Source organism: Salvelinus sp. IW2-2015, linkage group LG26, assembly GCF_002910315.2.
Source record: "Salvelinus sp. IW2-2015 linkage group LG26, ASM291031v2, whole genome shotgun sequence".
Taxonomy (NCBI): domain Eukaryota; kingdom Metazoa; phylum Chordata; class Actinopteri; order Salmoniformes; family Salmonidae; genus Salvelinus; species Salvelinus sp. IW2-2015.
Window position 1 is genome coordinate 9,875,459 of NC_036866.1, and position 15,413 is coordinate 9,890,871.

At 42.8% G+C, this 15,413-nt stretch overlaps 1 protein-coding gene across 2 annotated transcripts; it reads left to right on the forward strand.

Moving 5' to 3' along the window:
- Positions 1-232: 232 nt before the first annotated feature.
- Positions 233-13,735, forward strand: si:ch73-40i7.5 (amyloid-beta A4 precursor protein-binding family A member 3). 2 transcript variants are annotated; one of them, XM_023971375.2, is made up of 11 exons: positions 233-523; positions 1,507-2,475; positions 3,258-3,288; positions 3,411-3,556; positions 4,087-4,173; positions 6,740-6,928; positions 7,368-7,547; positions 8,142-8,354; positions 11,308-11,427; positions 11,845-11,985; positions 12,103-13,735. In XM_023971375.2, exons 1-11 carry the CDS (start codon positions 299-301, stop codon positions 12,172-12,174), a joined length of 2,373 nt encoding a protein of 790 aa, XP_023827143.1. In that variant the 5' UTR covers positions 233-298; the 3' UTR covers positions 12,175-13,735. The 2 variants fall into 2 exon arrangements, with proteins under 2 accessions (XP_023827143.1, XP_023827144.1); XM_023971376.2 differs by having other exon boundaries at positions 252-523; positions 1,273-2,475.
- The last annotated feature ends 1,678 nt before the right edge of the window (positions 13,736-15,413 follow it).

Genomic DNA, 15,413 nt, shown 5'->3' on the forward strand with positions numbered 1-15,413 from the left:
TCTCATAGCAAAGGGTCTGAATGCTTATGTAATTTTTTTTWTTTTWWATAAATTAGCAACATTTTCTAAAAGCCTGTTTATGCTTTGTCAATATTGTGTGTAGATCCTTTTAAAAAATGTATTCCATTTTAGAATAAGTAACGTAACAAAATGTGGAAAAGTCAAGGGGTCTGAATACTTTCCTAAGGCACTGTATGAAGTTCAGTTTGACAATAGATTGAGCATGACTTGAATCAGTCGTACGCATGCGCACTACATCAACATTGTAGCAGCAGAGAGAAGACCACCGAAACAATTTATGAAACTCTGTAGCAGAGATGCATACAACAGCAGCATTTTATGTGTCATACACGAGACGGGCGTACTGCTAATTGACTCAGCACAGTGCTGTTACAGTTGTAGCTATTACTACGAAGACACTGCTATATTGCTGACTTGTTTCGTTGCAAAAGAGTTCCCAGCCACGTCAACTTCATCCGTGGCAGTAAAGTTCAAGCATTCATCGGATCCAGATTTTAACAGGGTGAGCATCTGGATCATGTCAGTTAGGGTGTTACTGCCAATATCGCCCTAAACGTCCCTAACTTGTTCGCAAACCAGCAGGAAGATTACTAAAGCTTACTAAAGCTTATTGGCTGTAAATAGGCTGAAAGTTAGCTGAGTAGCTAGCMATATTTGCTAACGCGTTAGCTAAGCTAAACGAAGCTAGCTGGCTAACGTTAGCAAATTAGCTCTAGTGATCCAGCCAGGCTACGACAATTAAATACTGCAATTTCTCTAGCTAGCAGCAGTGCAGCATAAAGAGATGTTTTCAGTGTCATTATTCGGAAGACTGGTGTTTTGTATTTGTAAGTGTTAAGTAGCTCACATCATAATTACTTATATGTTAGCTATGATAATTGTTTTATATTGGTTACAGCTATTTTGTTACATATGGAGAAAATGTTACAATGACGACAGTAGCTTAATACGAATACAAACATACCATATTGTCAGGCTAGTTACACAAAGGGGACTTGATGTCACATGACCATAACATGTACTTTGAGCCTGAAGCAATAGCAGCACTGTTTTCTTGGACATAGGCCAATGAAGACAGAAAAAGAGGGTGCTTTCATTATCCCCTGCACAAGAAATGGGGGAAGTGAAAAGCATTTACATTTTTGATTACTGTTGGATAGTGTTAGACGATACGCAATTTGATGGTGTAAATATAAATTATTATCAAGTAATATATTTTAATGTATGTTTTAAAATGGTCTACTTTCACAGTGAAACAGTATAGTAACCCCTTTTAAATGGCTCAACCTTTGCCGAAATACCCCACAAGACATTGAAAGGTGCTTGTATCATGTCTATCATGTCAACTTGTTGATGTGTTGCCAATGTCTATCATGTCAACTTGTTGATGTGTTGCCAATGACCCGTGCTCCTATCCAGAAAATGGAGGCTGATAATTGCCCTGCTGGAAACAAGGTGGAACAAACAGTTTCCTCACCTCAACAGGAGAACACTGCTTGTGGTGGACCTGCTGTAGGTGATCCAGACAGTCAAAGCCAGTCACCTAAAGCTGCCGCCAAGGTTTCCCACCCTGAATCGGAGGATCTGGACTCCTTTAACCTGATAGAGCCCCCTCCTCTGGACTGGAGGTCAGACGACTCTAGTGAAACGGGGTCAGTGGAAGAGATGGATGACCCCAGCTTTCCTCCCTCCTCGGTCCCTGTGGACAGTCCAGAGGATGTACTAGGTGAGTCCCTATCTGCCGCGGATGGAGTAGGTGAGTCCCTACCTCTCTTGGACACCAGTGACACTGTAGCTTTACCTGTGGTAGTTAGCCAGGAGGAGCTAATCAACTTTGCTCCTGAGGATAGAACCCCAACTGAACGGGTCCTGGATCCTTGCGAAAAGGAAAGAGTGGTGGAGGAAGAGAAGAAGGTTGAGGTCTGGAGACCAGGTGACGAAGACCACACTCGGATCCACCACCTGTTGAACCGACTCCAAGTCATCAGAGAAAGCCCTCTCCCCAGGGACTCAACCGCTGACCCTACACCATCAGCGTTCTCTGAGTCCTCGGACTTTGACCCTCCAGGCCCATCTCTGTTGACTGACGTCAGCCCTTTCCTACCAGAGCAGAACCTGAACCAGGCCTCGGGGCTGCTGTTCTCTGAGAGTCAACAGAGAGACCTATTAGGGCTGCTGGGGTGTACAGAGATAGGGGTTCCCCAGCCCAGTCCTTCTGATACCCAGGTTCCTCCTTACATGGCCCGGAGAGAGGAGATGGATGCGGTGGTGTCTGTCTCCTACAACCAGGAGGATGGGGAGAGGTTCTGGGACCACTTTGGGAACAGCGGGCGGCTACGCCACAGAGATGACTCCGTGGACTCTATCCCCGAGGATGAGGTCCCAGAGCCTGTGTGGAGGAAGTTAGGGGAGGAAGCTCCAGAGGAGGTCAACGATGCAGAGAACAGTGAGCGGGTAGGTTTGACATGCTGAAAGATGGTTATTAATGATTAATGGTTTATTATACTGAACAAAAATATAAACACAACATGCAACAAATTCAACTATTTAAAAATTCATTAGGCCCTAATCTATGGATTTCACATGACTGGGCAGGGGCACAGCCATGGGTGGGCCTGGGAGGGCATAGGCCCTTGGGGGCATAGGCCCTCCCACTTGAAGAAGCCGAGGTCCTGGGCTGGCGATGTTACACGTGTCTGCGGCTGTGAGGCCGGTTAGACGTACTGCCAAATTCTCTTAGACAACGTTGGACGCGGCTTATGGTAGATAAATGAACATTCAATTCTCTGGCAACAGCTCTGGTGGACATTCCTGCAGTCATCATGCCAATTGCACGCATCCTCAACTTGAGACATCTGTGATATTGTTGTGTGACTAAACTGCACATTTTAGAGTGGCCTTTTATTGTCTCCAGTACAAGGTGCACCTGTGTAATGATCATGCTTTTTAATCAGTTTMTTGATATTCCACACCTGTCAGGTGGAGGGATTATCTTGGCAAAGAAGAAATGCTCACTAACAGGGATGAAAAACCAATTTGTGCACAACATTTGAAAAATACATTTATTGTGTGTATGGAACATTTCTGTGATATTTTTTTTGCTCATGAAACATGGGACCAACACTTCACAATATTTTTTGTTTGGTAAAGTATCAATTATTTTGCTGATGATTGATTGGTTCAAATGAGCTGTGTCTTTTACTTTGTTCAATTATCATTGACCTCTTCACTTACAGGGCACAGAGGACCACCCAGCCTATAAAGATGGTAAGCTAAACATAGGCTATGTAAAACTTCTGTGCTTCTTTTATTGGAATCTCAATATTAATAATAATAGTAGTAATAACAATAGTAATATATTTCTGATAAGTCACTTTGTTTTTTGTCAGTGCCTGGCCCCTGTGACCCAGATGACCTCCTGGATGGGGTCATATTTGGGGCCAAGTACCTGGGCTCCACCCAGCTCAAGTCTGACAAGAACCCTTCCACCAACGCCCGAATGAAACAGGCCCAAGAGGCTGTGGACAGGATCAAAGTAAGTTTACTTTTGGCATTTTAGTCATTTAGCAGATGCTCTTATCCCAAGCAACTTACAATTTGGTGCATTTATCTTAAGGTAGCATGGTAAGACAACCACATATCTCAGTCGATTGGGACCGCTGGGGTTTAGAGTGCGCTGCGGCAGAACCTTGTTTTTCCCCGCTGTGGGATGGTGCTACAGTCAGTCATAGATGCTTTATTGAGGAAAAGTTTTACTATCAGCAAAGTCAGTGCTAGTAAGAAAAGGCTGGCGTGAGTTCAATGGCAGGGTTTTTCCCCCCATTCTACTTTTTGAAGAGGTAGGTTTTTAGACATGGTCGGAGGATTGCAGGGACTGTGCTGTCCTGACGTTAGGGGGAAGCTTGTTCCACCATTGGGGTGCCAGGATAGARTACAGCTTTGACTGGGATAAGTGGGAAGTGGGAGGGCCGAGGTGCCAGAATGGGTAAGACACACCATTCTGCTAAAAAGCGGTGATCTGCTTTAGATTGTGTCATCAAAACATCTGCTCTTGTCTTTCTCCAGGCCCCAGAGGGAGAGTCTCAGCCTATGACTGAGGTGGATCTCTTCATCTCCACTCAGCGCATCAAAGTCCTCAGCGCAGACACACAGGTTTGGTTTGAATGGATGACAAAGTAGTTAAGGTCATTTCTTGAATAGCAGTGTCTCTAATTTGAGTCGTACTCAGCCTGTACAGTTGAATAGTCAAGCGAATTTTGTGACAGTTTTTCAGCTTTTTCCCTTCTGAATGGCTGGCTGGTCCTAGATATATAGCGGTTGCTGTTTAACTAGCCTGGCCGTCTTTGTTGTTAGATCCAGTGGGAATGGATCTATCATGGATTTTTTTCATTAGTGTTAAACTTACTCCTAAAGGTTCAGCCCCTGGGTTGACCGTGATCTTGCAGAGTTACTCCAACTCAAGAATTGCTTTTGGCAAAAGACTCGGCACACGCTGACTGGCTCTCGTTCAGGCAAATGAGAAATAAGTGCACTCAGGCTATCCAGGATGCCAAAGTTAGTTACTTTAAGGAGCAGTTCTCTCTCTGTGGGTCTAACACCAAGAAGTTCTGGAAAACGGTTATAGACCTGGAGGATAAACCCTCCTCCTCACAGCTGCCCATGTCCCTTAATGTTGATGTGGCTGTTACTGACAAGGAGCACATGGCTGAGCTCTTTAATCACCACTTCATTAAGTCAGGATTCCTATTTGACTCAGCAATGCCTCCTTGCCCGTCCAACATTTCCTCATCTCCCACCCCTTCTAATGCGACTATCCCCGATGCTTCTCCCTTTTTTCCCCCTRCCCTGCTACGAAGTTTCTCCTTGCAGGCAGTCACTGAGTCCAAGGTGCTAAAGGAGCTCCTTAAACTGGGTCAGATGGTTTAGACCTTTCTTTTTTAAGGTTGCTGCCCCTATCTTCGCTAAGCCCATCTCTGACCTTTTTAACCTGTATCTTCTCTCTAGGGAGGTTCCCATTGCTTGGAAGGCAGCCAAGGTTCGTCCTTTATTTAAAGGGGGAGATCATGCTTAGCCTAAATGTTATAGGCCTATTTCTATTTTGCCCTGTTTATCAAAAGTGTTAGAAAAACTTGTCAATAATCAATTCTGGCTTTCTTGATGTCTATAGTATTCTCTGGTATGCAATCTGGTTTCCGCTCAGGTTATGGATGTGTCACTGCAACCTTAAAGGTCCTCAATGATTTCACCATTGCCCTTGATTCTAAGCAATGTTGTACTGCTATATGTATTGACTTGGCCAAAGCTTTTGATACGGTAGACCATTCCATTTTTGTAGGCTGGCTAAGGAGTATTGGTGTTTGAGGGGTCTTTGGTCAGGTTTGCTAACTACCTCTCTCAGAGTGCAGTTTATAAAGTCTGAACATCTGTCTCAGCCACTGCCTGTCACCAATGGTGTACCCCAAGGCTCGATCCTAGGCCCCACTCTCTTCTCAATTTACATCAACACAGCTCAGGCAGTAGGAAGCGCTCTCATCCATTTATATGCAGATTATAGTCTTATACTAAACTGGCCCCTCCCCGGATTTTGTGTTAAATGCTCTACAACACAGCTTTCTTAGTGTCCAACATTCTTTCTCTGCCCTTAACCTTGTTCTGAACACCTCCAAAACAAAGGTCATGTGGTTTGGTAAGATGTGATTACTTCTTCTGAGGGTTTAGAGCTTGAGGTAGTCCCCTCATAAAAGTACTTGGGAGTATGGCTAGACACTACACTGTCCTTCTCTCAGCACATATCAAAGCTGCAGGCTAAAGTTAAATCTAGACTTGGTTTCCTCTATTGTAATCGCTCCTCTTTCATCCCAGCTGCCAAACTAACCCTGATTCAGATGACCATCCTACCCATGCTAGATTACGGAAACATAATTTATAGATCGGCAGGTACGGGTGCTCTCGAGCAGCTTGATGTTTTTTACCATTTGCCATCAGATTTGCCACCAATGCTCCTTATAGGATACGTCACTGCACTCTATACTCCTTTGTAAACAGGTTATCTTTGTATACCCATCGCAAGACCCACTGGTTGATGCTTATTTCTAAAACCCTCTTAGGCCTCACTCCTCCCTATCTGAGATATCTAAAGCAGCCTTCATCCTCCACATACAACACCCATTCTGCCAGTCACGTTCTGTTAAAGGTCCCCAAAGCACACACATCCCTGGGTTGCGCGTCTTTTCAGTTTGCTTCAGCTAGCGACTGGAACAACCTGCAACAAATACTCAAACTGGACAGTTATCTCAATCTCTTCATTCAAAGACTCAATCATTGACACTCTTACTGACAGTTGTGGCTTCTTTGCGTGATGTGTTGTCTCTAACTTCTTGCCCTTTGTGCTGTTGTCTGTGCTCAATAATGTTTGTACCCTGTTTTGTGCTGCTACCATGTTGAGTTGCCTCCATGTTATGTTGTTGTCTTAGGTCTCTCTCTTTATGTAGTGTTGTCTCTCTTGTCGTGATGTGTGTGTGTTGTCCTATATTTTTTTATTAATTTTTATTCCCAGCCCCCTTCCCCGCAGGAGGCCTTTTGGTAGGCTGTCATTGTAAATAAGAATTTGTTCTTAACCGACTTGCCTAGTTAAATAAAGGTACATATAAAAAAGAAAGACCAAATAAAGTGTTAGTAAACAGTTTCTATACATTCATCACTCCTGTTTCTCCTATAGGAGGCCATGATGGACCACCCTCTCCAGATGATCTCCTACATCGCAGACATCGGCAGCATCGTGGTCCTGATGGCCCGCAGGAAGCCGGCCGTGGGCCATAAAAGCCAGGAGGGGAACCCCACAGGGGCCAACTCCCCCGGGCCACAGAAAAAGTGCTGCATGATCTGCCATGTGTTTAACTCCGATGATGTGAGTCAGCCAAGTGGAAACCGTACAACTTTATGTCCAATATGTTTTGTGTTTTTTGTTGAAAATAATTAGGTTGAGCTGTTTTTTAAATTTTATTTCCGGTGCCAGTCTTTTTCTACAGTACTTGAGCCAACTTGTCGTTGTCTTGCCTAAGCAACTAGGTAAACCAGCTTTGTTGAATACAGAAAGAAACAGCCTGGCACACAGGTTATTTTTCCATGCCAGGAGTCGATTAACAGGAGGAAACACTAATTAGCAGTTCATTACATTATTATAGGTTAAGGTTTGGTTTAATAATACGTTAGCCACAGCCTATTTTGGCTACTTGAAATACTCTGTGAGAAGGAACAGGTATGTAAAGGATTACCATACTGTTGGCTGCCAGTCTGGAACATGTCTGAACACGCCCACTGACTCACTGTCACTTTCCTGCATGTAGGCCCAGGTGATCGCTCAGGCGATTGGCCAGGCCTTCGGTGTGGCCTACCAGCAGTTCCTCCACGCCAACGGCATTAAGGCCAGCGAGCTAAAGCCCAGCGAGTACAGTGACTACTTGGGCACACAGGAGCTCTACAACGGAGACCTGGTGCACTTCTCTGATTCAGATAACATCAGAGAGGTACAGTAACACTCAATTTCAGCACCTTGTTGTTAGGACCAGCCGGGGTGTCCTTTTAAATGTAKGTCTACAAATGCGGTATTCCTCCTACCCTGCAGGGATTCTCAACCCTCTCCTTGGGGACCACCAGACGTTTCACATATTGGTTGTAGCACTTAACTGGCACTCCTAATTCAATTAGTCAACTATCACCAAGCCCTTAACTAATCGAATCAGGTTTGCCAATTCAGGGAAACAACAAATGTGTGAAACATCTGGTGGTCCCTGATGAGAGCTTTGGGAAGTACTTGCCTAGATAACAGTTCATGGAGATAATATTGTCCTTAATAAACCAGAGGTATTTGTGGTTTTACACTATGCAACAACCACTCACTCTTTTGCTCAAGACACTAATGAAACAGATCCATACATTTCATGATTTTAGTGAAATGTACATCAAAGTTGTGTTCAGTAAAGACAAAAACATGTTTAAACTGGGTTAGGTACTCCCTGAACTTATCTACTGTTTTACATCTTGAAAGGTGTTTCCCTACTGAACACCACCCAGATGAAATTCCATCTTTCTCTTAAACCACCTCCCTGCTGTCTGTCCAGGTGTCCATCTCCAAGGCTCCCGGGGAGATAGTGGGGGTGGCGGTGGTGGAGTCGGGCTGGGGGTCCATCCTGCCCACGGTGGTGGTGGCCAACCTGCTCCACGGTGGCCCTGCAGAGCGCTGCGGGGCCCTCAGCATTGGAGACCGCATCATGTCCGTCAATAGCACCAGCCTAGTGGGCCTCCCTATAACCACCTGCCAGAGTATCATACGGGTAAGAGGGGGTTGTGTTGTGTTGTGCCTTTGTGTTTCATTATTTCCTGTGACTGTTGGCTGTCTATCATGTAGTTCCTAGAATGCACACTAGATGGTACTGTATTGCTGAAGTCATACAGCAGGGTTCCCAAACTGGCGGCCTGCGGGTTATTTTTATTTGGCCCATGTTGACTCCAATGCTTCTCACATTTGTGTGAAGTTGGTTGGATGTCCTTTGGGTGGTTGAACATTCTTGATACACACGGCAAACTGTTGAGCTTGAAAAACCCAGCAGCGTTGCAGTTCTTGACACAAACTAATGCGCCTGGCACCCACCTCGTTCAAAGACACTTAAATATTTTGTCTTTCCCATTCACCCTCTCTGAATGGCACATACACAACTCATGTCTCAATTAGAGGTCGACCGATTATGGTTTTTCAACGCCGATACCGATTATTGGAGGACCAAAAAAAGCCGATACCGATTAATAGGCCAACAATTTTATTTATTTATTTGTAATAATGACAATTACAACAATACTGAATGAACACTTTTCTTTTACCTTAATATAATACATCAATAAAATAAATTTTGCCTCAAATAAATAATGAAACATGGTCAATTTGGTTTAAATAATGCAAAAACAAAGTGTTGGAGTGAGAAGTAAAAGTGCAATATGTGCCATGTAAGAAAGCTAACGTTTAAGTTCCTTGCTCAGAACATGAGAACATATGAAAGCTGGTGGTTCCTTTTAACATGAGTCTTCAATATTCCCAGGTAAGAAGTTTTAGGTTGTAGTTATTATAGGAATTACAGGACTATTTCTCTCTATTATACCATTTGTATTACATATACCTTTGATTATTGGATGTTCTTATAGGCACTTTAGTATTGCCAGTGTAAAAGTATAGCTTCCGTCCCTCTCCTGGCCCCTACCTGGGCTCGAACCAGGAACACATTGACAACAGCCACCCTCGAAGCATCGTTACCCATCGCTCCACAAAAGCCGCGGCCCTTGCAGAGCATGGGGAACAACTACTCCAAGTCTCAGAGCGAGTGATGTCACCGATTGAAACGCTATTAGCGCGCACCCCGCTAACTAGCTAGTCATTTCACATCGGTTACACCAGCCTAATCTCGGGAGTTGATAGGCTTGAAGTCATAAACAGCTCAATGCTTGAAGCACAGCGAAGAGCTGCTGGCAAACGCACAAAAGTGCTGTTTGAATGAATGCTTACGAGCCTGCTGCTGCCTACCATCGCTCAGTCAGACTGCTCTATCAAATATCAAATCATAGACTTAATTATAACATTAACACACAGAAATACGAGCCTTTGGTCATTGATATGGTCGAATCCGGAAACTATAATTTCGAAAACAAAACGTTTATTCTTTCAGTGAAATACGGATCCGTTCCGTATTTTATCTAACGGGTGGCATCCCTAAGTCTACATATTGCTGTTACATTGTACAACCTTCAATGTTATGTCATAATTATGTACAGTTCTGGCAAATTATTTACGGTCTTTGTTAGGAATAAATGGACTTCACACAGTTCGCAACGAGCCAGGCGGCCCAAACTGCTGCATATACCCTGACTGCTTGCACGGTACGCAAGAGAAGTGACACAATTTCCCTAATTATAAGAAATTCATGTTAGCAGGCATTATCAACTAAATATGCAGGTTTAAAAATATATACTTGTGTACTGATTTTAAAGAAAGGCATTGATGTTTATGGTTAGGTTTGGTGCAACGACTGTGCTAAGTCATCACCCGTTTGGCGAAGTAGGCTGTGATTCGATGATAACAGGCACCGCGTCGATTATATGCAAGGCATCGATTTATATAAACTAGTAATATCATCAACCATGTGTAGTTAACTAGTGATTATGTTAAGATAGATTTTTATAAGATAAGTTTAATGCTAGCTAGCAACTTACCTTGGCTTCTTGCTGCCCTTGCGTAACAGGTAGTCAGCCTGCCATGCAGGCTCCTCGTGGAGTGCAATGTAAGGCAGGTGGTTAGAGCGTTGGACTAGTAACCGGAAGGTTGCAAAAACGAATCCCCGAGCTGACAAGGTAAAAATCTGTCGTTCTGCCCCTGAACAAGGCAGTTAACCCACCGTTCCTAGGCCGTCATTGAAAATAAGAATGTGTTTTTAACTGACTTACCTAGTTAAATAAAGGTGTTTAAAAAATGTAATAATAATAATAATTCGGCCAAATCGGTGTCCAAAAATACAGATTTCCGATTGTTATGAAAACTTGAAATTGGCCCTAATTAATCGGCCATTCCGATTAATCGGTCGACCTCGATTCTCAATAGTCTCAAGACTTTAAATGTCCTTCTTTAGCCGGTCTCCTCCCCTTCATCTACACTGATTGAAGTGGATTTAACAGGTGACATCAATAAGGCATCAGCTTTCAACAGGATTCACCTTGTCAGTCTGTCATGGAGAGAACAGGTGTTCCTAATGTTTTGGATACTCAGTGTATGATCGTATACAAATGTAATCAAGGTTTGAAATGACAGATTATATATTTTTGGGCTTCAGGTCAATTTGCAGTCTACAAGTTATTTGTAATTATGTTCCGGCCCCTTGACCATCTACTCTATAAAATAATCTAGTTGATGATCCCTGTCATAGACTGATGCGGGTGACGTGTTGAGTGGGAGATCAATTAGTGGAAATGTTTGCGTTCTAAAGTATAATTTCGGCATGAGGTTGGACTTGATGGTAGGATGTTGGATTTTTTCACCTAATGTTGTTGAATGTATTCTACGCACATGCACGGATGCACGGATGCACACAATACCCATTCTGTGAATGCCTTTCATCATGTACGGAGCACAGAATGCATTTAGATAGTGAATGGATACTTTAAGGAGACATAGAAATTTATGTTTGCAGGAATCTCTCCAGTATTTGTATGATGTATTTTCCCCTTTTTTTGTTGTTTTTATAAAAGGATTTGAAAAACCAAGCCGAGGTGAAGCTCAGTATTGTCCACTGCCCTCCCGTCACCATGGCTATAATCAAGCGACCGGACCCAAAATTTCAGTTGGGCTTCAGTGTGGAGGACGGCATTGTAAGTGACAGTTACTTTGTATATAATTTTACTCTACATTTTTATAAAATTAAGAACGATGTATATGTATTCAACTGCCAGACAGGATCTAACATTCAGGTTATTAATGTTTTATTTATGTCAATATTTATTTGGCTCAGGCCCTCTCCAGTGAGTACTATGCATTTGAGGTTATTTTTTGTTTCTCACTGCGAACATGGTCTTGAATAAAGTTAATCTGAAATCAATGTGGTCTGAAACAGATTTTTCGATTGAATAGTACCTGTACGGCATCCATTTTATGAAAGTCCATAGTAGTAAAGCAAAAAGGGTAAATTGCCCACTTTCATAACTTCACTTCACAGCCTTCAATCACCTCAACTCTCTTGCGTATCTTTTCATTCTGTATCTTTCTCCTACCCATGTTGCCTTGAGCAGATCTGCAGTCTGATGCGTGGAGGGATTGCGGAGAGAGGTGGCATCCGGGTTGGACACCGCATCATTGAAATCAACGGGCAGAGTGTGGTAGCCACTCCTCACGAGAAGATCATCCACATTTTGACTAACGCAGTCGGGGAGGTGAGAGGAATTCCACCCCAAATCAGAAGCACTAGATTTAACACTGACTTTCATTTCAAGAAGCCTACTTTCTCTTTATTAGCTTTGTCATTCATAACTGCTCATCTTTCTGAACAGATTCACTTGAAGACAATGCCAGCCTCTACATATCGCCTTCTAACGGGACAAGATATGCCAGTATTTCTCTGAGAGAACGGAGAAGAGTGCTGCTGCGCTCACAAGCAAACGAGCTGTACGCAAGCCATTTTACAACTATACGCAAGCCATTTTACAACTATACACAGGCCATTTTACAACTATACACAGGCCATTTTACAACTATACACAGGCCATTTTACAACTATACACAGGGCATTTTACAACTATACACATGCTCACTCGCAGCCTCATTCAATTTTTTTTTTCCCCATATACAATTGTACTGTATCAGCTGGCTATTGATACACATAAAGGGGTTCTCCACCTGTACAGAATATTTGATGTATGTATGTTGGAATTACATGATGCAGCACATTTAGATTTTTTTAAATAAAACTCAGTTTATATTTATGAGATGTTTTAAAGCAAATGATAACTAAGATTGGCAATAGGAAAGTGAGGTTATTTTTCGACTATACTAAGTATCTTAACAGGAACAGCATGAGTACGTGTAATTATTGTCTTCCACCACCGCTCTTTAGTTGCAGATGTGCCTCCGTTGAACTTGAGTTAATGGAGAAAAGCCTTAAGGAAGACATCTCTTGTTGTTTCGTGCGTCCCGCCTCATTCTATTTTGGTATTTTATTAGGGTCCCCATTAGCTGTTGCAAAAGCAGCAGCTACTTTTCCTGGGGTCCACACAAAACATGAAACATAATACAGAACATCATTAGACAAGAACAGCTCAAGGACAGAACTAAATACATTTTTAAAAAGGCACATGTAGCCTACATATCAATGTATACACACAAACTAGGTCAAATAGGGGAGAGGAGTTGTGCTGCGAGGTGTTGCTTTATCTGTCTTTTGAAACCAAGTTTGCTGTTTTTTTGAGCAATATGAGATGGAAGGAAGTTCCATGCAATAAGGGCTCTATATAATACTGTACATTTTCTTGAATTTGTTCTGGATCTGGGGACTATGAAAAGACCCCTGGTGGCATGTCTGGTGGGACAAGTGTGTGTGTCAGAGCTGTGTGTAAGTTGACTATGCAAACAATTTTGGGATTTTCAACACATGAATGTTTCTTATAAAAAGAAGTGTTGCAGTCAGTCTCTCCTCAACTCTTAACCAAGAGAGACCGGCATGCATATGATTTATATCAGCCCTCTGATTAAGAGCAAAACGTGCCGCTCTGTTCTGGGCCAGCAGCAGCTTAACTAGGTCTTTCCTTGCCACACTGGACCACACTACTGGACAATAATCAAGATTAGACAAAACTAGAGCCTGCAGAACTTGCTTTTTGGAGTGTGATGTCAAAAAAGCAGAGCATCTCTTTTTTTACGGCTAGACAATGTCATTGACTAACATGCACGTTAACAGGTGACTACATGAGTTTTAAATTGTTATTACACTATCTCCGAACGGTGTACTATTGAAATGCTGAAAGATGTATTTTGCATGCCATTCCCTATTCCCATTTCAGTGCCTGGAAGAATTCATAATGTTGAGTTCTGTATTTGCAGAATCGAAGGTAACTTTTAGCGTTAGAAAGAGATATTTTTAATGACTGCAGTTTTGGATGTTTATTAAATTTGATCTATCCCTGGCAATTTCCATTGTTTTTATTGAGTATGGACTGGGGATATGTGTGACTAAACCATGTATTGTAGGCTGTTTCTCTAATGGTATTGTGTGACATGTTTTGTTGTTGCTCTACCTCCACAGTTTTTTATATTTAATCCAAAAATTGATAAAAAGGTGCAGACTAACCTGTGACATATCAACATCTTAGAATACTCATACGTGTGAGTATCAGTATGGTGGTGCATTATCTTCAATGTATGGATCTTATTTTGTATAAGTTTCAGGCCTGACCCCACAGTGACAGAGCTGGACTGGACAGTAATGAGAGGCTGTCAATGCCGTCTTGCTATATTCCTATGATAGGAATATGGCCTGTCCACATGTTAAGAGAATTATGTTCTCATGTTCATTAACCAATTACATTAAACTACTCAGTCTGCTATATCAGGATTTGTAGGATACTGATAGAAATGAAAACAGACAGAGGCCAGTCTACAATAGTCAGAATGTTTATTTACCAGAGCTCTGCCCATCCTTACATGTACATTGGTTTATATACCTCTCATTTTGTCATAACTGTCCCTCTAAGACAATGACAATATTGTTCACAAGTCTTCTCCTTCTCATACATTGTCTGCCACCTGTTATACAATCTACTACAAGCCCAAGGTCTCTCCCCTCCCTGGGTGGGGACAGAATGTCCTGAAAGGGTAGAATTCTGTTAGTTATAGTTCTACGTTAAATGTATACATCATTTAGTCATTATTCATAAAATTCATAACACCACATTGGTCATTACAGGTCAGTACCTGGCTCATAAACTCAGCAAAAAATGAAACATCCTCACTGTCAACTGTGTTAATATTCAGCAAACTTAACGTGTAAATATTTGTTTGAACATAAGATTCAACAACTGAGACATAAACTGAACAAGTTGCACAGATATGTGACTAAAAGAAATTGAATAATGTGTCCATGAACAAAGGGGGGTCAAAATCCAAAATAACAATCAGTATCTGGTGTGGCCACCAGCTGCATTAAGAACTGCAGTGCATATCCTCATGGACTGCACCAGATTTGCCAGTTCTTGCTGTGAGATGTTACCCCCCGTCTTCCACCAAGGCACCTGCAAGTTCCCAGACATTTCTGGAGGAATGGCCCTCACCCTCCGATCCAACAGGTCCCAGACGTGCTCAATGGGATTGAGATCCGGGCTCTTCGCTGGCCATGGCAGAACACTGACATTACTGTCTTGCAGGAAATCACGCACAGAAAGAGCAGTATGGCTGGTGGCATTGTCATGCTGGAGGGTCATGTCAGGATGAGCATGCAGGAAGGGTACCACATGAGGGAGGAGGATGTCTTCCCTGTAACGCAGAGCATTGAGATTGCCTACAATGACAACAAGCTCAGTCCAATGATGCTGTGACACACCGCTCCAGACCATGACGGACCCTTCATCTCCAAATTGATCCCGCTCCAGAGTACAGGCATCGATGTAATGCTCATTCCTTCGACGATAAACCCGAATCCGACCATCMCCTCTGGTGAGACAAAACCGCGACTCGTCAGTTAATAGCACTTTTTGCCAGTCTTGTCTGGTCCAGCGACAGTGGGTTTGTGCCCATAGGCAACATTGTTGCCGGTGATGTCTGGTGAGGACCTGCCTTACAACAGGCCTACAAGCCCTCAGTCCAGCCTCTC

Coding starts and splice junctions, on each gene's coding strand:
- si:ch73-40i7.5 (XM_023971375.2), top strand. CDS start 299: ATGAAACTCTGTAGCAGAGATGCATACAACAGCAGCATTTTATGTGTC. Junction 3,289..3,410: donor CCACCCAGCCTATAAAGATG/GTAAGCTAAACA, acceptor GTTTTTTGTCAG/TGCCTGGCCCCTGTGACCCA. Junction 7,548..8,141: donor ATTCAGATAACATCAGAGAG/GTACAGTAACAC, acceptor CTGTCTGTCCAG/GTGTCCATCTCCAAGGCTCC.